This window comes from Miniopterus natalensis, chromosome 7 (assembly GCF_054644295.1).
Source record: "Miniopterus natalensis isolate mMinNat1 chromosome 7, mMinNat1.hap1, whole genome shotgun sequence".
NCBI classification, from domain to species: Eukaryota; Metazoa; Chordata; class Mammalia; order Chiroptera; family Miniopteridae; genus Miniopterus; species Miniopterus natalensis.
Genome location: NC_142087.1, coordinates 713929 through 734405, shown reverse-complemented (window position 1 = coordinate 734405; position 20477 = coordinate 713929). Strand labels below are relative to the sequence as shown.

The following is a 20477-nucleotide window of genomic DNA, read 5'->3' as shown; positions in this document are numbered from 1 at the left end:
CTCCATAAGTGGCCCCAGAACCAGAGCTGGCACTAGCATCAGCTCGTCAAGGTTCACAGCTTGGCCTCTCCTGGGCCCCTCCAAGCCCAACACAAGTAGCAGCCATCTGTAGATCGGTCTGTAGCTAGTGCCAGAAGGCCCCAGGCTGACTGCACCTCCTAGGAGGCCCCAGAGCCAATGCACCTGGTGGTCAGCTTCAGACCAAGCCAGGTTACAACCCTACCACATCCACGAGTGACACACTCAAGGGGTGGACTCAATGAGCACCAAAGCCCCACTGAAGCAAGTCCTGCTTCACAGGGGTATCTCCCGCACAGCAGCTCTTCCGCTATGGTTGTACCTGGTCCTCACAGCCAACTGGCCTGGGAATCATTTCCTCCCAGCCAAGAGCAATCAAGGCTCAACTACAACAGGACAGGGCACACAGCCCACAGGGGAGCACCTAGAGTGCCCAGCTCAGGTTACTGGGGAGCCTGAGCCACTGGACCCTGCAAGACACCTACTGCACAAAGCCACTCTACAAATTCCAGGAGACATAGCAGCTCTACCTAATACATAGAAGCAAACACCTGGAAGCAACCAAAATGCAGAGGCAAAGAAACATGTCACAAGGGAAAGAACAGAAGAAATCTCTAGAAAAATAACTAAATGAAATGGAAGCAAGCAAACTACCAGATACAGAGTTAAAAACAATGACTATAAGGATGCTCAAGGAACTTATGAGAATTTCAAGAAACTAGGTGAGATCAACAAACAACATAAAAAAAGACCAGTCAGAAATGAAGAATACACTAAATGAAATGAAGAATAATTTACAGGGAATCAACAGTAGAGGATGCCAAGAATCAAATCAGCAACTTGGAACATGAGGAAGCAGAAAACACCCAACCAGAAGAGCAAAAAAAAAGAAAAAGAATCCAGAAATATGAATATAGTGTGAGTAGCCTCTGGGACAACTTGAAGCATACCAACATTCGCTCATGGGGGCACAGAAGGCGAAGAGATGGAGCAAGAAATTGAAAATCTATTTTTAAAAATAATGACAGAAAACTGCCTCTACCTGGTGAAAGAAACAGACTTACAAGTCCAGGAAGCACAGAGGGTCCCAAACAAGAGGAACCCAAAGAGGCTCACAGCAAGACACATCATAATTAAAATGCCAAAGGTAAAAGACAAGGAGAGAATCTTAAAAGCAGAGAGAGAAAAGCAGTTAGTTACCTACAAGGGAGCACCCATACAACTGCCAGCTGATTTCTCAACAGAAACTTTGCAGGCCAGAAGGGACTGGCAAGAAATATTCAAAGTGATGAAAAGCGAAGACCTACAACCAAGATTACTCTACCCAGCAAAGCTGTCATTTAGAATTGAAGGTCAGATAAAGAGACAAGAAAAAGCTAAAGGAGTTCATCACCACCAAACCAGTATTACATGAAATGTTGAAAGGTCTTCTTTAAGAAGAAAAAAGATAAAAAGTATGAACAATAAAATGGAAATAAACGCATACCTATCAACAATTGAACATGCTAATTTGCTTTCTCAGGGATGCTTTACAACCAGAGGGAATAAAACTTGTAAGAGCAGACATATGCTACATTTTCTCTAATTATTAGCTTCAGTGACAGTTTCTATTATCTGCAGCTGGACACCCAAGTCAGAAAAACCAAGGTTTGAATCCGAGTTTGCTCATCTACACCACGCCATCCCAGAGCAGCCCACCCCCCTTCCTGATGCTCAGCCCCACCTACAGCCAACTACCAACCCATCTATCTGTCCCCAGATGCCCTCCTGGATATCTGCAGGCTGCAGCTGCAGGGAGGCCTCCCCACCAAGAAGGGGTCTATGTCTGAAAAGCTGCTGGGAATTAAGGGTGACAGTGCATATAGAGCATAGTGGACATTACTTGGCATATAGAAGCACTCAATAAACATTTAACTATTATTATGAGGAATTGTCTACAGAAGACTGGTGAGAAACCAGGTAAGAAATCTTGGGGGAAGCGTAGGATGATATTTACTGGGAGTGGTAAGAAGGGATGGCTCGGACATTTGGGTCAGGGCAGTGAGCGCTGCTGGCCAGTCAGCCACATCACACATACGAGGCACTGACCAGGTCTGAGGACACAGCAGTGACGGGGAGAATAGGTCAACAGTCATGCAGAGCTTACATTCTAGAGGAGGGAGACAATTACCTAGGAAACACATATGAGAAGGTATCAGGCAGAGAAGAGGGGCTGTCATGCAGTGTGATGCAATAAGGAGTCGGGGTTACCTTGGTTAAGGCGGTCAGGAAAGGCGTCACAGGGGAGGTGCAGAACCAGCTGTGCTGCACAGCTGGAGCTTAGTGAGCAAGGGGTGGGAGGTTGGATGAGGCTGGAAGGGGGCAGGGGCCAAATGATGATGGGCCTCCAAGGCCACAGGACAGTCCAGTCTTCAGACTATGTGGAACGTAATTTTGTATAAATATATAAAAGCAGGGGAGTCTTGGTTCTGGTCTACTTTTTTTAAAATGTAGCTGCTGGCTGGTGGGGAAGGGGTCTAGAGCCAAGAGCAGAAGCAAAAGTCTGGTGAGATAACTACTGCAGTGGTCTGAGAGAAAGAGAGGGAGGCTCAGGCCACTGAGGCCAACAATGGGCACGGCATGGACTTACTTGATACATTTTGGATAGTGTGGATGTGGGGCGTGAGGGTAAAAGACACAAAACTTAGGAGCTTTAGCTGAGTAATTGGATGAGCTAAGGAGAGTTAGAAATATGTTTGAGGCAGGGAGGGAAACCAAAGTTTGAGATGCCTATTCGATAACCAAGTAGAAATATCCACAGTTGGACATAAGAGTCTGGAGCTCAGAGGAGAGATTAAGACTCAAGATACCAACTGGGAATGGATGCGAAAGAAGGGAAATCAGCTTCTAGATGAAAAGCTAATGAAAGGAAAGCTTATTCTGTAACCTTGCCTATCAGATGCTCTTACACATTAGAGATACAGCCAATGGTCTATAAGTGGTATTAGTAGTGATGACTGGTTGTAACGAATCTTTGGTTTGCATCCAACTGCTCTTAAAACTCTAAGCATCATGTTTTCAAAACAGGAAGGCATAGAAAGAAATGCATATCCATAGTGCCTGATCTATGAGAGTCACATTTAAAGTGTCTTTGCTGGCTTAACCCTTCTTTTTTGTGACCTCCTGAGTATTACTTAAAAGGCAAAATGATGGTTACATAGAAATGGAAGCGTTACATTTTTAAAAAGCAACTATCAGTTTAAAATTTTTGAGGGTGACTGTCATCAAATAAATACGCATTCAAACGTGAAGGCATCTCACAACTGGTGAGCTATACCTAGACTTGGAGTAGGGCAACGTCAGTGAAACCAACAAGTGTTTAACCTGTGAACACTGTTCTCACAAATTGTTTCTAAGCAAGAGGGAAATGAGGTGGAAGAGAAAAGAAGGAACTTTTCTCTCTCAAGCTCACAATCACGGGTTCTAAACTGCTACTGGGTTCAGGTCCTCCAGGCACCTTATACCCAATTCCGAGGTCTTTCTGCTCCATCAATAATATCCCATTGTGATCGCCCCGCCCCACCACACAAATGCTCACAAGCTGGGATTTTGTTGCTCCAAAGGAGAGGCCGTTAGCTGAGGCTCAGAAATCTTTATCAGGAGACTTACTAGTAATGGCTGAGAAGCAATTAATATGTTCTTCCTGGTAAAACCAGGAAACCACATCACCTTCTCTACCTCACGCCTTGCCACAGCTCAAGCTGTCACAGAGAAGCACTTTTCTGCCTGCTCAGTGACTCAGTGCCCTGATGTCACCAGTACCTGCAGAGTGCCCCTTCCAGACCAGATTATGGAGCAGTTGTCTCACTTGGCTTTACTTCCAATAAATGCTATCTTGAAATACATCAACCTTTCCAATGTATTGGCATAGAATATGAAGACTTTTCCACTCTGGGGAAAAACAATTTCACTAAAAGGGAGCTTTCCTGCCCAGCCGGGCGTGGCTCAGCATCCAGGAGATAGTAGTTCCAGGAGATCGCAGGTCGATTCCCAGTCAGGGCACATGCCCGGGTTGCGGGCTCGATCCCAGTAGGGGGCGTGCAGGAGGCAGCCGATCAATGACTCTCTCATCGTTGATATTTCTATCTCTCTCTCCCTCTCCCTTCCTCTCTCTGACATCAATAAAAGCATATTAAAAAATTAAAAAATTTAAAAAAAAGGACAAAGAAAAAAAGCTTTTCTTTCTACTCTGGGCAATTAGCTAAGGGACAGAAGGAAGAGAGAAGGAATTTGTTAAGGGAAAGAAAACTATGTAACGGAAGAGAAAAGTCACAGAACAGACCCAGGAGCTTGGTAATAATTAGAATAAAGCAATATTCTGATTTCTATATGACATCATATAAAAAAAACACAAGTTCGATGAAAATTAACTTTATTTCTAGATATATCACATTAAAATATATACTAGTTTATTCAGAATATCATAATCAATGCAAAAATAGAACTTTCTTCTCCCCTGTAAAAATTAAGTACAATACTGTAGGCCAGATACATGATATTTTAGTCACGTCTTCAGTATTAGCTTCTCAAAACAACAAAAATCTACTGTTTACACATCTAATTTATCATACAAAATATATACAAAAGCATAATTGTAGTGTAGAAAAATGAATTTACCATATGTAACTTATGCCATTTACTTTACACAAAATGTATTCTAGTTAGTTTTTTTAAGAGCTTCACCAATCAGTCGAATAGCTACGCTCTTGCCTTCCTCTGTTTGAGTAACAAGCAAAGCTTCAAATACGCCCACCGACTTTGGTTTGAACTGCACGGGCATGTTGATATAATGCTGGGCTCTGCAAAGAGAAAGGAAAATGTCAGCAGCCTGATGCTGTGGCAACAACTCACCTGCCGCAGTTAAACACAATGCCTGGCAGAGAGCTCAGGAGGGTTTTTGGTGGAAGAACCTAGTCCAGTTACATTCAACCTAAACTTATTTCTCATTTCTTTGATGATTTTACTACAAAACTGGCACAAAGGAGAGGAAAATCTAAAATCTGATTCAAAAAGTACCACACACGCACTCCTGGCTAACCCGTAACAAGGCGGCGTGGAGATGAGTCCTGGCCTGTCGTGAGCGCAGCATCGGCCCGCCTGCAGAGGCAGGGGCCTGCCCGCCTACGCAAGGGCGAGGGGATGCCCTGCATATCCCGACCCTCCGCTGGGGAGATTATAAACTGACTTGTCACATGACCATCGTTAACAACAATGTATCGTTTTTGCTCCAAAATTCATATAAAACTTTACCAAAAATCTTTAAAACTTATTTTCAGATGATATTGAGGCAGGTAATGAGTGCCTTACGTATAAAAGTAGTATGTTGGCAGGTTGGTTTTAGTTCATAAAATGAGGTCCCAAGAGCTTCAAAAATACGTATTTATTCTCCTGGTGAATAAGACTCCATATACTTTACCACAGCCTGTGCGATATTATCTACTTTCAGTCTGAGTCATTTCCAAGTGAAAACTTATGGCTTTCCGACTTCCCTCAGAGGGGAGGTACTGCATTCCCTTCGTCTCACCTCAGAGCTACATGCTTTAAAGTTCAGGGATCAGAACTGATAATATGCTTTTGTTTCCAATAGTTAGAAATTTAGGAAATGGTTTGAGTACTTCAAAGCCCTTTTCCTGAATATAACTGATAATGCAGACAAAAAAATTATATATATGTGTCTGTATATTTTTTAAGTTGTTTCTCCAAATGCATTAATACCTTATTTTCCCATGTTGAAGCTAATGTACCTTTTATGGTACCTAGCCCATGGCACTGACAAACTACAATTTTCTCTTTCATGTTAGCATTTTAATACTCAGAATAATGTAGTACAATCTGCCAACTTAAGAGGCTTCATAATTTATAAATTACCAAAAGTAATAAAATTACCCAAAATAAATTTCTGGAAGGTCCCATTATTAACAAATTTCAATATGGAATAAAAAACTGTTCTATATTCAACTGAGGGAGTGTTTTTAAAAACATATTATGATAAACATATGTCATCTGTTTTAGATTTACACATACTTTGAATAAAGTGGAGTGCAATTTAGAAAAGAACATTGCCAGTAAGATGGACATTTTTTTAAAATGTCATCGTGTACTATTATTAAAAACTGCTCTAATCTCTCTCTCTGCCAACACACACTAAAAAGGGAAAAGGCAGTAGTCAAGTTTGCTGAACCCAATGGAAAAATATAGTTCAAAACCTTTCACTAGCTCAAGATCAATTTTAGAGCAAAGGCGCGCAAAAGTGATAACACATTAGGAAAGCAAAGAGGCAGTCTTGGAGGTGCACTCTAAACCTCCTGGTTCCCCACATGCCCCCATCTACAGTAAAGGGCTTATCAGAACCTACAAATTATATACCCATAATTTTTATTTTTTAATTTAAAAGGAACACTTTTTGTAGAAAAAAAGCACATTAGCATAGCAAAGGTACCATCGTTATCAGATAAATTTTTTAAAATGTAACAAATGCTTGGTTCCTGTGTGTAGGTGAAAAGTAACGACAGCCCAGTGATAGTGTGGTTCCCTGGCTGTGACTCTGTGAGAACTGTCCTTCCCTCTCAAATGACACGGCAGGGCCTGTCAGCTCAGAAGCTGCAGCTGGCTAGGACCCACAGCACGCTGTGTGCATAGAGACCTGGGCACAGAGAGGGGGAAACACACCAGTTATGATTTCTCAACAGATATTAGACTTGAATAAAATGGGTTAACAGAAGGATCCTTTTGGGGGCTAAGTAGAAACATGAACAAATTATTTTTAAAAACACATGTGACGGGGATGACCACCTAGAATCCAAAAAAGAACCTTTACAAAAATCTACCACTAAGTGGGTTAAACACCCCCACATACATTCATGCTCATCCACATCTGCATTAGGCAAAACCCCTGGAACTTCTGGAGGGAAACTCCTGCCCATTCATGTTGCAGTAAGTTTATATCCCACAAGCCATGCCACTTTTATGTGTCAGTTCCGACTCTGTAAGTCAGAACTTACTGCAAGCAGCCCCATCAGGCCTCACAGGCAATTATTATCTCATGTGCCCTACAAATGACTGAAGTCTCATTATCACTCTGAAGTGTGCAGTTAATGGTGTCACAGAGCAGACAGTGATCTAGTGAACGAAAATGTGATTAATGAAAGGCTGGGAACTGTTTCTCAGAATAGATTTTGTTCCACCTGCCAAAGTAAGCTAACTGTTCATCTCAACTAACAATTATACTTCATGAGCCCTTGTCCAAAGTCAAAGTGTCTAATATTTGGGACTTATGCAAAAACACTCAACACTTATAGTAAGAACAGCACCCACTATTTCAGTTTTGTGGTAAAAGTTCTCAAGGGAGATAGTGTAGCAAAGTTCTGCTTCTCCAAAACTGAAATAAGTCATTCTTATGTATAGAGAAACCAACTTTTCCACCTTCCTTTATGTAAAATTTAAGCCTATGGATGTGTCCTGAAAGAAGTTTTCTACACCCCACAGTTTACTTCATTTAGCTAAAGAGATCACAGAGTCCGTGCTTCACCACAAGATTTTCCTATTCTTATCAAACTTACACTGAGTTGCTGCTATGAGAGTTGATGCTGGAATCTGTAACATTACATATTTACCCTAAGTTCCACGACGACAGTTAATATGGATGAAAACTTTCTGGAAACTCACTGTGCTCAGAGTAATAAGTAGCTGCCACTAATAAAGTATAAAATTACCTTATTTATGTTTTTCTTCAAAACAAAAATTTTAAAATATTTTAAAGTAATATGTTCAAAGAGTATAAAGCACACATGTATCTTGTGATGCTATTTTAAATGCTAGCTTATGTAAATCACTCCAATTCTGCTGAAATTAAAAACATATTCTCATATTTCTAAGTTCTTTTAGGTGCTATTAACATGACGTAGGCTGCAGAGAAAAGCGGTGCTCTAATTTATGAGACCTTAAAATTTTCTAGCACTGGAATGGTGAGTCAACAAGTTCAACTCTATAAAAATGTCTACTTTTAAATAGTTTGCAACAAACACATTTCATATATCAAAACTGGTTTTTAGAAAACAAGTTGAAGCTAAGCAAAATGCCATCTCATTTATAAAAGTTTAATTTCTTATTAGGATTTTTTCATTATGTCTGTTACTAGTCAGGATGAACATGAAAATGAGGAAGAGCAGTGATCACTGCTAATTCTAGTAAGACAAATATTAAATCCAGAAAAAAAATATCAGTACTAGTTTGTTAAAAAAAATTAGATGACAAAAAAAAGGGTGACTAATATGAAAATAATCTGACATTTTAACTGCCAAACTTATACTGGATTTTAGGTAATGCCAGTATTCTATGAATTTATAATACCTTAATGACAACTACTAGACACTACAGAAGGACTGCCACTCCAATTCCCTCATACCCTTTCCATTCAGTTCGTCTTGCTCCTATACTCCATGTTAGGAATAAACAACTGCTTGGAACACCTACAATGGAACACGTTTAGGTTCTTTTTCTGCAAAGGGTCAAGAAGGTAACTAATTTGGCTTACAAATTTCAGCTGAAATAGAATTTTTAAAAAATCTGTTAATCAAATTAAGCAAAAAATATATATCAAAAGAAAATTTCAAACCACAATGTATTCAGTGATGAAAGCTGGAAAATAAATGTTTAACTCCAGGCAAGTTTTGACTACCTCCCCCTCTGGCCATAGAATAGGGAATAGTGACATAAAGCTAAGCAATGTATCACCTATTTTAAATAATGATTCTCTACCAAAACTCTGGATGAGCTAAATGCTCATCTTTTGTTTTAAAAAAAGTCGGTACTAGGCTGCTCAAGGGAATGAAAAGAAAAAACCAAAACAAAACACCTATAAGAGTTCTTGGAACTTTTTAAAGAAGCTTTTCTTTAAAAAAATAATTTTTCACGTAAGAGCTCCCTGAAACAAAAATCTGAAGCCCTTCCAGGAAGTTCTGCCAGCCGTATGCTATTTATACCAAAGTGTTCCACCCAGTCTACTTTGTGTTTAAAGATACACGAGTGCATAAAGCTTGTTAAGATCAGGATGTGAACCAGGAAGAGATTAAAGGGAAGCAGAATTAATGATGCAGTTATGATCAAGTTCAAACTCAGATAACAATAGTATCCAGGACAGGTCATTTGTACAGTGTCTCTTTGTACTCAGTTACTAAAAAGTTACAATTGGGAATTTAAATAACCTATTTTTTTTATTGATTTCAGACAGAGGAAGGAAGAGGGAGAGACAGAAACATCAATGATAAGAATCACGGATTGGCTGCCTTCTGCACGCCACCTACTGGGGATCAAGCCAGCAACCTAGGCATGTGCCCTGACCAGGAATCCAACCTTCACCTCTAGGTTCATGGGTCGATGTTCAGCCACTGAGCCACACTGGCCAGACTAAATAAACTATTTTTAAATAAACTAATCACTTCTGCAATTATGCCACTATGTATTTAATAGTACCAACCTATTATAACACTAGTATAACATCACTGGTCTTAAATCAATCAAGGCAAACAAACCTTCATTAACTGTGGAGAGGTCCACAGACTGCTGGGAAACAAGAACTCTGACAGAGCAGAGAAGCTGGAAAACTTGGGTTTAGCAGTTTTTTAAAACTCAGGCCTTTCTCTTCTATGTAGTTACTGAAGGGATTACATGGGAAAGCACTGATAGGAAACCATAAGGTTATACCAAAATCTCTGGAGTTAGTCTTGATGGATCCTGCCAGTGAGACCAACTAAAAGAAGGGCTTCACTAATAACACTGAAGATACCATCATCAGCTGAGTGCTTCCTATGACCGGCACTAATACTCACTCACCTTTGCGTATTCCTCATAACAATTACATGCTGTCAGGACCATAATCATCTCCATTTTACCAGTTCGGAAATTGAGGTTTAAAGACATTAAATCTATGATAATTTTCTAGATATATTCACTGTTGAATTTGCACTCTGTCTCCAGGTTATCCTTCTTAGGAGGCAAAGAACATGCTTAACACCCAAGTACATAAAATAACATGTTTTACAGTACCTATGATGCAGAAGGGGTGGTGAAAGAAATGAAAGAATGAAAAGGTAAGAGGTAGAGGGAACAGGCCTCCCCCTTTTCAGTACCTAGATCTATGTGTAAGCTCCTAAGGTATAGCACTGCTGGTCTTAGTACCTCAGTAAAGACAGCCCTAGAATGTTTGCTGAATGGTCCAAGTTTTCTTAGAATACAACATGTTTTTTTTTGAATAGTCTCCTAATGCTAAAATGAAAGATCTTATAATAATTAGTTTAATTAAAGACGAAGATAAAATTACTCTTCAGAATTAAATCCAATAGAACTTATATAACAGAGACAGACAAGTTTCATATTTCAACTTAAATGTACATCATATGAAAAAAGAAAATTAGTAAGGACAATAAGAAAATGAGGCCCTGATCTAAAAGTAACATAGGGTACTTGAAGAACGACACCTCTAAAATACCATAATGAAAGTTTTCCCAATTAATCTGGGAAAACTAATTTTTGTCCAAATTAGTGAAAATTTAAATTGCTCATTTTCAGCACAGTGAAAATATTTGAAGGAGGAATTATTCTAAAATCAATCACAAGATAATTAAGGTTCCATGTATTTATGTGGCTCACACAATACTGGGTAACAGGAATCATGCTAAGTCCAAAACATTGCATGAAGGTTGGGTTGCTACATTGTAAAGCACACTAGTGTTCAGTCACAAAATGTTTTCCCTTTAGGCTCCTCATCTCTTTTCTTATTTAAGAAGACTTATGTGTTGCCCAGCCAGCGTGGCTCAGTGGTTCGGCATCAACCCATGCAACAAGAGGTCACTGGTTTGATTCCGGGTCAGGTCACATGCCCAGGTTGCGGGCTCAATCCCCAATAGGGGGCATGCAGGAGGCAGCCGATCAATGTTTCTCTCTCTTCCTCTCCCCTCCTCTCTCTCTAAAATGAATAAAAACATATTAATAATAATAATAAAAAAGACCCATGTGTTTACTGCTCTGCAGTGTTGGTGATAAGGATGAGGGGCGCAACAGAGGGAGACCTCACAAGTCCTAACTCCCAAGAGAAATCTTGATGTCTTGAAAACAAATTCCTGCACTAGGATGAGAACATTTTATTTATAATAAACTCACCTCAAAGAATATTTTGAATGCTTGACGTAGAAAGGCTCTCTGGGACTTAAAAACTTTAGCTGCAATTTAACATGAAACACTTTATGAAGTTATGCAAGTTGGATATTTGAATATAACATTTACATACGTAAATTTAAGTATAGCCACAAAATTAGGTAAGGCAATAAATGCTCATAAAAACACATAAGGGAAAATTTTAATACGTATTTACTCTAGTTTTGACTAGAGTAAATGTTATCAAGAAATATGTTGGTCTGATGGTATAGAACAAAGAAAAAGTTAAAAAATGAAAAGTATGAAAACAAAAACAAGTGCTAAATATTTCTGATTTTCAGGTAAAGGGTCGTGACCTTTCCATGAGTTTCTTTTTAAATATGGTATTAAGGCATTTTAAAAACTCATTATTAGAACTTAAATTTAATCTATAACATAAAGCTTCTAATTACAAGGAAAATGTTTATCAAATAGTTGGATACATTCCTTTTTCTAAAACCCACAGTAGTATTTCCAACTTACCGAGTGTGTAATAAAAGAATTATTTCGCAAATTGACTTTTAATGTCCTTGATTCCCCAACTCTAGTTGGTGGAAACCGATACACATCTTCTGGGGCATAAACTCCACGGTAGGTCAGGTCAAGTTGTCTGCTTTAAAAATAGGTTTAAAAGTTATCTATTTAAAACCCACAGTTAAACTATTTAGATATATTAAATTATGGAGTAGTGCTTTAATTTGTGTAAAATGGCACAACTGATTTAGGAAAACTACTTGGCAGTTTATTTTACATGCTTATCATATGACCCAACAATTCTATTCTTAGGTGCTTTTACCTCCCCCAAAATGAAAAAAATATGTCCACAAAAATACACACATAATAATGTTCACAGCACCTTCATAATGGCGCCAAATTAGAAGCCACCCAAATGTCAACAGGAAAGTGAATAAATCAATTACGAAATGTTCATATGATGGAATACTAAACAATAAAAAGGAACAAGCTACAGATTGCTCAACACCACGAATGAATTCCTCAAAAAAGTATGTTAAGTGAAAGAAGCCAGATAGAAAGAGTGCCTACGTATATGATATGCGACAAAACTAACCTATCTCAATAGATTAGAACAGAACAAACCTTGGGGTGAGGGCAGGGGCTGACTGCAAAGGGACACTAAAGAACATTCCACTGCAAGAAAAATAGTCTCTATCTTGACTGGAGTGATAACAACACACATAAACTCATAGGTAAAGTCCCTGAGCATTTTACTGAATGTAATTATACCTCAATAAAATACTGGGGAAAATTTTGTAAGAATGACAAAGAACAACATACCCAGGTATGAGAGCAGACGCTTCTGATACAGCTTGTCTTCGAGGCTTAACTAAATTATCTATTTTAATAAGAGTATTTGTAGAAATGCATGAATTTTCAGGCTCATTTTCTGCTTTGACACTCTATATAAAAATAAATCACAGGGTGGGAGCAGAGAAATAAATACTCTAGGAAAACATATGGACATTTACCTTTTTTAATTCTACTATTTCCTTCACAATTTTATAAAGAGAGACCTAAGATTTTTAAATTCCCTAAATCACAAACCCTATACTTTCCACTGCTCAGATTCTTACACACACGCGCGCACACACACACACACAGTATCTTATCTAATCAATACAATCATAGATTTCATAAAGCCAAACCCAGACTTCAAATATGCCAATTAATAAAGATAAATGAGAAGATTAAGATAAGGCTATTCAGCAGAATTAATGAAATTAGAATAATACCAGGAAAATATTCTGCATTTTCAGGCCAGTTTTTCATGTCAGTTTCACTTAGTATTTTTAATATACACACACAATAATTTATTTAAATTTAGTGTAATACTCACTTGTCCAGAGAGTTGAAATCTCAAGGTATGTTTCATATGAGGCTCTGTAAGGGGGTGACATTCAACATCCCAAAACTGGGCATAATCTCCTTTATCTCTGGGCAAAAATGTGATTGAGACCTATAAAACAACACATCCAGGAGAAAAGTTTAGACACTGAATCTTACACACATGTAGTTAGATTACCAACTCAAAGTGTTGGTATAAAAAATTAAAGGAAAAAATATATATGTTTAAATATGTTTTTATTAAATTTAGAGAGAAAAGGTTTTCTTATGGTTAACTTCAGAACATCAGTCAGAACCAGTTACACTGACCATACAGCTCAAAGTTATAGATATGAACTGTATGCATACAACCTGTAAAAAGCTAAATAATGAAAGTTGTAATATTTAAAAATAGTATTTTATACAGCTTACCTGAGTTAAGGAAGAACTTCACCAAAGAGTTCAGTGTGAAAAATGCTGACTACTAGCTAGGGTGACAATCAGTATTTGAGCCTGAACTTAACATTAATGCACTTACATGACCTAGTTTCTGTCACTACAGAACGTAGGAAACAATGCAGCCAGCAAGCCTGAGAGAGTTACACTGTTTAAGATGACATGGACACTGAGATTAAGAAAGAACACAACCATATCTTAAGTGAAGAAAAATAAACAAATTATCAGGAACGACTGGGGGCAGAACCACGTATTAGACGGGTCCCACTTACACCTCCTTCCAACACCAAAAAATAAAGAGGAAAGAAAACCTAATATTACTTCATGTCACACAGTGGGAACATAATGGGAACTTTAACATTCATTAGCTCATTTAATCCCACGTCAAACTGACCAATGTTTCAAAAAATTATTGTGTACATCTTTTAGTTTAAGAATTAGGTTGTAACTAATTTTTCCCGCCTTCTAGAACACTATTATATACATCAATAATTGTGCTACTTGGTAATACTTCCCTAAATGGTCTCAGAATGAAGTGCCTTGCTCCCCCCTCCCCACCTTAAATTAAGAAACCAGATCTAGAATTCATTTGACAAATGTGATCTGACAAGATGGTAAATGTTGGTTTAGGCCAGGATATACAGTATGAACACAACAAAAATCATGGAGGTTACATTTCTATGTTAAGTATTGTGTGAAAAATCCCTGGAAGACAATCTAGCCCTGCACCCTCAGTTTTCTTTTTTTACAGTTTTACTGAGATATAATTCACATACCACACAATACACCCATTTCAACTGGTTTGTAGTCTATCTCCAAATGTGTGACACCACCACAAAACACTTGTCTAGATTAGCGCTACTTGAAGTGTGTTATAAGTACGCATCCTGCAGCCACATGAAGTACTTAAATCCAAATATAAATCAATCATGCCACTAAGCATGGTATTTTGTTTTGCTGCTGAGAGAGCAAGGCTTTCTGCTGTGGGAAGCAATCCACTGACTTGTTCTGAGCCTCTCCTCCTGCGGCAGCCTGGCTGTGAGCAGCACTGGCCTAGGTGAAGTAAACTGCTCTGGGTGGAAACAAATGAGACACTCCTGGCCAATCAATACCAGCTGGCTGTAAAAACAATGTCAAAACTCACCTTTTGGATTCCATGGCTTTCCACTATACCGGAAATAGGACAACATCTGAATGCTGCATAAGTAGCTCTAAAAACATCTCCACTTTCATCAACTCCCTATAAAGGAATCATTTAAATAATCAAATGAAAAAATATGCAACTTAATGGAACAATTCTGAATGACACCATCACCTTTATGGTTATCAAGGACATGCAAACCCATTTTGCAGTGGACAAGGAGAGCTCAATGCCTGCCTCAGAGTGGGAGCGCTATTAGACTCTGTTCACACAAGGCCTCATGTTCACTCTCCTCTCTACACCAGCAGCCACTTCTTCCTGGCTAGTGATCTTTAGACTGCTATTCATAATGTTGAAGGACTGCATTTTCCACAAAGACCCTGAAGATCCTGCTGAATGTGTACTTTAACATCCAATGCAATACCAGTTCTTTATTTCTTTTCAGTAGATATAGCATTATCTTTTGCACACATTTTGTTAATATGGTTCACACAAAATACATGCCAAAAAGGCCACAGTGTTCTAAACAATACACATAACAACACACTCAATTCAGGCAGTGCCCACTGGGAGAGATTACTTGCAGTATACAGTAGGCTAACACTCAGTGGCAAAAAACATTCAATTCTGCCTCCTGCACTAGCTCCCACTGGTGGAAAACATACAACGGTACACAGAACCTGGGAGGGAAAGATGTGCATGCACATGCACACACACAATGTTCTACTCTATGATAAAACTTTATATATTCTTCAAAATAAAGCTATTCCAGATAAAAATCAGCTGTAGGAGACAGCATTAAATGGAGTAAGTACATATTTTCATGTACATTCTCTAATTTGACTCTCAAAACCACCTTGTGAAAAAGACTGAGCGGGTATTATTAGCCAGATCTCTGGAGAAAATCAAGTAAATGAATTAGTGGAACAAAAAGCCAATAATCTCAACCTATACTCATTATTCAATTTTCAGAACACCCTACCTAAAATTTAAACATTAAAACAATTACACTGGTAGCAATTATTACTGACCTTGACATAAGGTGGAGCTAAAGATGACAGATACCACTTCACTTCTGTGTTTCCATGATTCTGAAGTTCCAGATAATTCTCTAAAAGAAACATATGTGTAACAATTCAGTCTTGGAGAGGTTAAATAAATAAGCAAATTACTGTGATTACATCACCATAGAAAAAAAATACAACCATCAGATCCCTAGAGCAGTCCAACAGGAAGTATGTACAGTATTTTCTAACAAAATCACATTTGACAGGATCCTATCCTGGATTTAATCAAAGTGCAATGCCAAGCTACCAAAAGGCTTAATTTTAAGCAAGGAAGCAATAGGCTGACTTCCATTTTTAAGAATTGACTGGCTGCAGTGTAGGAGAGACTGCAAGGGGGTCCGAGTGAAAGAAGGAGCCCTTGTAAGCTGTTGCTGCAGCAGTGCTGTTGAGGGACAATGCATGAGGTAGCCTGCATCAACTTGAATCGTGGCAATGGGAGGAAAAGCAGTGGCCAGATATGGGATTTACTTTGAAGACAGACTGCAAAGGACTAGCTAACGGACTGGATAGGAGGAGGGAGGGAGGGAAAAGAAAGCAACTTCCAGGGATTTGGCTCAACAGTGGTGCCACTTACTGACAGACATGGGTGAGGCTAAAGCAGAAGCAGGTTTCATGAGTGAAACAAGTGTTCTGTTTTTGTGAAAGGCCCATATGCAGAAGCTGAGCAGCTTGCCTGGTGTGTACTTCTGGGGCACAGGGAGAGCAGAGAAGAAAGGGGACACAGGCAGGTCCAGGAAGAGTCATCAGCAGCAGAACCTGAGAAAGAGCATGAGAGCATCCAAGAAGAAAGTATTCCAAAGAGGAAGCAGTGGTCAACAGTTGAGAGGTCAATTTAGCAAAGACATAGCAGAGACCCTGGATTTGGCAAAGTGGGGCTTTTTCAGTGGCCTGGATAGGAGTGGGTTCAGGGCATGGTGGTAGCAGCATCTAAACGGCCTGAGGAAGTTAAAGCAGGGAGTATAATCACTTCTCTAGGAAGGGGTGTTGAGGAAGTGGGCAGCTGCAGCAAGGCTTAGGAGGGCACTTCATAAATAGGTGAAAGTAGAGCATATTGTGTGCTAAGGAAAAACTGATGACACAGAAGAGAGGAAGAGCCGGAGGAAGTTCCTGAGAAGGCGAGAATAGATTCCAAGCAAAAGGGTTTTATCTTTGATGGAAACAGAAGCCTTTCATTTAGCCTCAGGGCTTCTGTATTTTCAATGATTTGTGAGGCAAAGTCAAGAGTTGGAAAGAGTGAGAGCAGGAATACAGGAGGATAGCGGGAGTAGGAGCTTTAAGAAAGGAGTTGTTAAAAACTGTTAGAGATGGGTGAAGGACACATACTAAGGAGGGCTGGGAGAGAGCCCAGTGTTGTTGATCTGAGAGTTGCACTCATGAATCAGTCAGCATGGCTGTAGTTTTCTCCAGCAATGTTCTGCTGCTAAGATAGGGACATGGAGTAGGTAAATAATTGGCTGATTGGGTTGTTTTTAAATATATCTTAATTGATTTCAGAGAGAGGAAAGGAGAGGGAGAGAGAGAGAGAAACATAAATGATGAGAAAGTCGTCATTGATCGGCTGCCTCCTGCATGCCCTTGACTGGGGATCGAGCCAGCAACCCAGGCATGTGCCCTGACCAGGAATCAAACCACAGTCTCCTGGATCCTAGGTTGATGCTCAACCCCTGAGACACGCCTGGCCAGGCAAACAATTGGTTTTAACACGGGTTAGAATTTTGCCTGACAGGAATGTGGCAGGAGAGGGGGCACAAGGAAGTTAAGAATGAGAAGCAGTAGTTACAATGATAGACCACAGAATTCAAGGAGGGTTATCAGAGAAGTGGGATATGGGCGGGGTGCTAGAGAGTGAAAAGGTAGTAGAGTCAGTAGCCTGGAGGGCGGAATGAGGTCAGAGAACTCCTGTAATTCCGAGTAAGTGAGCTGGAAAGATAGGAGGGTGATGGTCAGGACGTGTCAGGCTTGAAACTGAGAGTGAAAATGTGGTACAGCTATTGGTGATGACAAAATCTAAGAGGGGATTTTGGATGTAGGAAACAGATTGAGTGGAAGACAAAATCAATGAAAGCAGCCAGGAGCTAAGGGCCAAGTAACAGATGGTCCCGAATTCTTTCTAATACGTCCCAAGTATAATCCTAGTCCTTTAGGCTGAGCCGAGAGAGAGGGGAGAGAGACAGACACTGACTCTCAAAGCCACCTCAGTAAGTGACAGAGCCAGGCTCTACCCACTTTCCTCTCATCTTCAGCTACCAAGTTATTAGCAATTCTAGTCAAAGATCTAGTGAGAGTTGAGGAAGGATGATTCTGACCAAATAAAATGTAAGACTCCTAGAATACACAGATTGTTAAGTACCTTAAAAGTTATGATTTTTAAGCTCCCCCAAATCCATCTCATCATTGAAATGATTGCCAAAACCTGCTTGATTTTGTCCTGAAGGGGGTAAAATTTTGTACCTATCACTAATATATGGTTAAATAAAGAATATTACACTCAATATGTCAGTAGACATTGAATTAAATAATCTTGTGATACGATACCTGAAGTTTCACCAGGTTCTGTTGTAGGAAAAGTAACAGTCTTATTTCTTATCTCAACTTTTGTGGAAGGTGGTTTTGTCATTGGTTTTATAAGATGCCTAGTTAAAGGCTCAGTCACTGGAGGAGGGATTCCAAATGGCCTGGAGGCCAAACGAGTGAGAAGTTCTTCTTGAGTCAAGTCTTCTCGAATTTGAACTTTCACAATTTTCTGAAATGAGCCAAATAAAGGGATAATACACAAATGTAGCTACAACTTTTAAAGAAACAATTCTTATTTTTAAGTCGTGGTAGAGAAAAGTGATGCCATACAAAATACTGATGAATTTAGAAATTAAAGTTTATTCAGATCAAACTAAATCTTTGACTTTATCCCCTATGCCCAAACTCCCCTTTTTTCAAGGCAAATTTTACAAATTAATAATGGCTTCTAGACACCACTCTCCATTCCTGCCCCCTCCCAGGAAAATTATTCAGATCACTAATGGAAAATCTCTGTACTAAATGCTCTATTTAAATAAGTCTAGTTGGGTTGAAAAAGCAGACACCTTCATTTGACTTCTGAAATGTAAGTGCTAATAAGAATTACAACACTTAAGATACAACATAAGTTAAAATAAGAGAAATGTTGCTCAAAAAAACTTTAACAAGTACCTTCTGTCCATTGTCACAGTGTATATAGATCAAACCACTCCATGGGAACATTGACTGTTTTGCAGATGAGGAGGAATTAGGACTCACAAGAATTTGCAGCTTACTCCTTAAAAAAAGAATTTAATAATGAAAACCAAGAATATCCTATACTTTAATAGCAATAACCACAACAGTTATAAATACTATCCTATCAAAAACAACTATTTCCCTATTGCTCAGGAAGAGCAGATGACAGAGGTGAGTTCCCATACACATCTGATTTTGCGTCAACCCCAACTCAGCAGCTAACAGAAAGAAGTATGAACCCATAAACTAAGAGCAAACTCCCGTGAAAAAACAGACCATACTGTAGAAACACCATTTAAAAACAATTCAAAATTAAAATTTCTAGAGCAAAAGACCAATCCTAGAAGCTCTGAGCCGCTTGAGAATAAAGAATGATACTGTCCCAGTACGAAGAAAACGTAATAGATGGGAGGAAACTGGAAGAAAAGGGAGAAGACAATAAAGGAATGAAAAAAGATTGTTTCTTTTTTCCCAGTTGCTAAAATTTTCTGTGTTCACTGTTGTCTTCAAGAGCTATGGGATGTCAAAGAAGAGATATGGACAATGTAGTCAGATTTGCGACTTAAACCTCCAGTTATAAAAGCTATTTCAGTACACATCAAAAATGGCATAGAAAGATTATTTTCCATTGCTAATAGCTAAACATGTGGGCAATGGGAAAAGTTTTTTGTAAACAACCTGTCCTATCATTTCTCTAAATTTTCAGCCATTAATTAGTAAGCGTTTAATTGACTGCTTTGGTCCTAGGAATGTTTCTCTGAGTGTCTCTAACCATACCTTACCTCAGGTCTTAGTCAAGTAAACTTCTACAATGTATACTCCATCATTTTGCAAAGTAAATAAACTTCATGTTGTTCTTCTGCAAAACTGCTATTCCTAAATATGAAGCAACTTTCAGATGTGAATGTTCTGTGCTGACCCAGACACGGTCCCTAAAAAGCTGCGGAGCTGTGGCTTTACCTCCCATCAATAATTAAGCTGCATATAAAGGACAGCTGCTTATCAACTTTAGGCCGCCAAAGACTTCCTTCTATCTTAGAATAGTCTCTGCAGAAAATGGCAAGCTAGGTTTATGGCTCAGACATATCCAGTCAGGAAGCTTTGTCTATAAAATGCCCTTTAGACAAAACCTATAGAATAAGGGAGCGAAATCCAAGGTAATGAAAGGCAGACCATTTGGGCTTCAGAGACCACCACCCCTCATCACAGATCTGATTGTATCCCTTGCTTTGTAATTTTGTAGTCAGAGTAACATTCTGATGTCTTCTACTCCAAGAACTCTTTCCCACCTCACACGTCTTTCCTGACCCTTGTAGGCTATATATCATATTTGCTATGGACATGGTCTTTATTCCACTAAGTAGCATGAGTCTTGAACTCACTGTAAGTCCCTCAGAACCATACATGGCACACTGTACAGAGTCAGCACATGGCAAAGTTCTACTGAATAAATGAAAACAGTATATTATTTG

General features: G+C 39.1%; 1 protein-coding gene across 2 annotated transcripts in view; it reads right to left on the bottom strand.

Moving 5' to 3' along the window:
- Positions 1-4412: 4412 nt before the first annotated feature.
- CEP192 (centrosomal protein 192) overlaps positions 4413-20477 on the bottom strand; it is an 80551-nt gene continuing 64486 nt past the window's right edge. The window contains exons 38-46 of one of the 2 annotated variants that reach the window (XM_016197294.2): positions 18940-19045; positions 18289-18496; positions 15718-15797; positions 14690-14785; positions 13103-13222; positions 12544-12665; positions 11731-11860; positions 11215-11273; positions 4413-4856 (exon numbers count right to left, since the gene is read on the bottom strand). In XM_016197294.2, the coding sequence (XP_016052780.2) occupies positions 4715-4856; positions 11215-11273; positions 11731-11860; positions 12544-12665; positions 13103-13222; positions 14690-14785; positions 15718-15797; positions 18289-18496; positions 18940-19045 (1063 nt within the window). In that variant the 3' untranslated portion in view covers positions 4413-4714. The remainder of the gene's footprint in view (positions 4857-11214; positions 11274-11730; positions 11861-12543; positions 12666-13102; positions 13223-14689; positions 14786-15717; positions 15798-18288; positions 18497-18939; positions 19046-20477) is intronic. The other variant, XM_016197295.2, reaches the window with a different exon arrangement.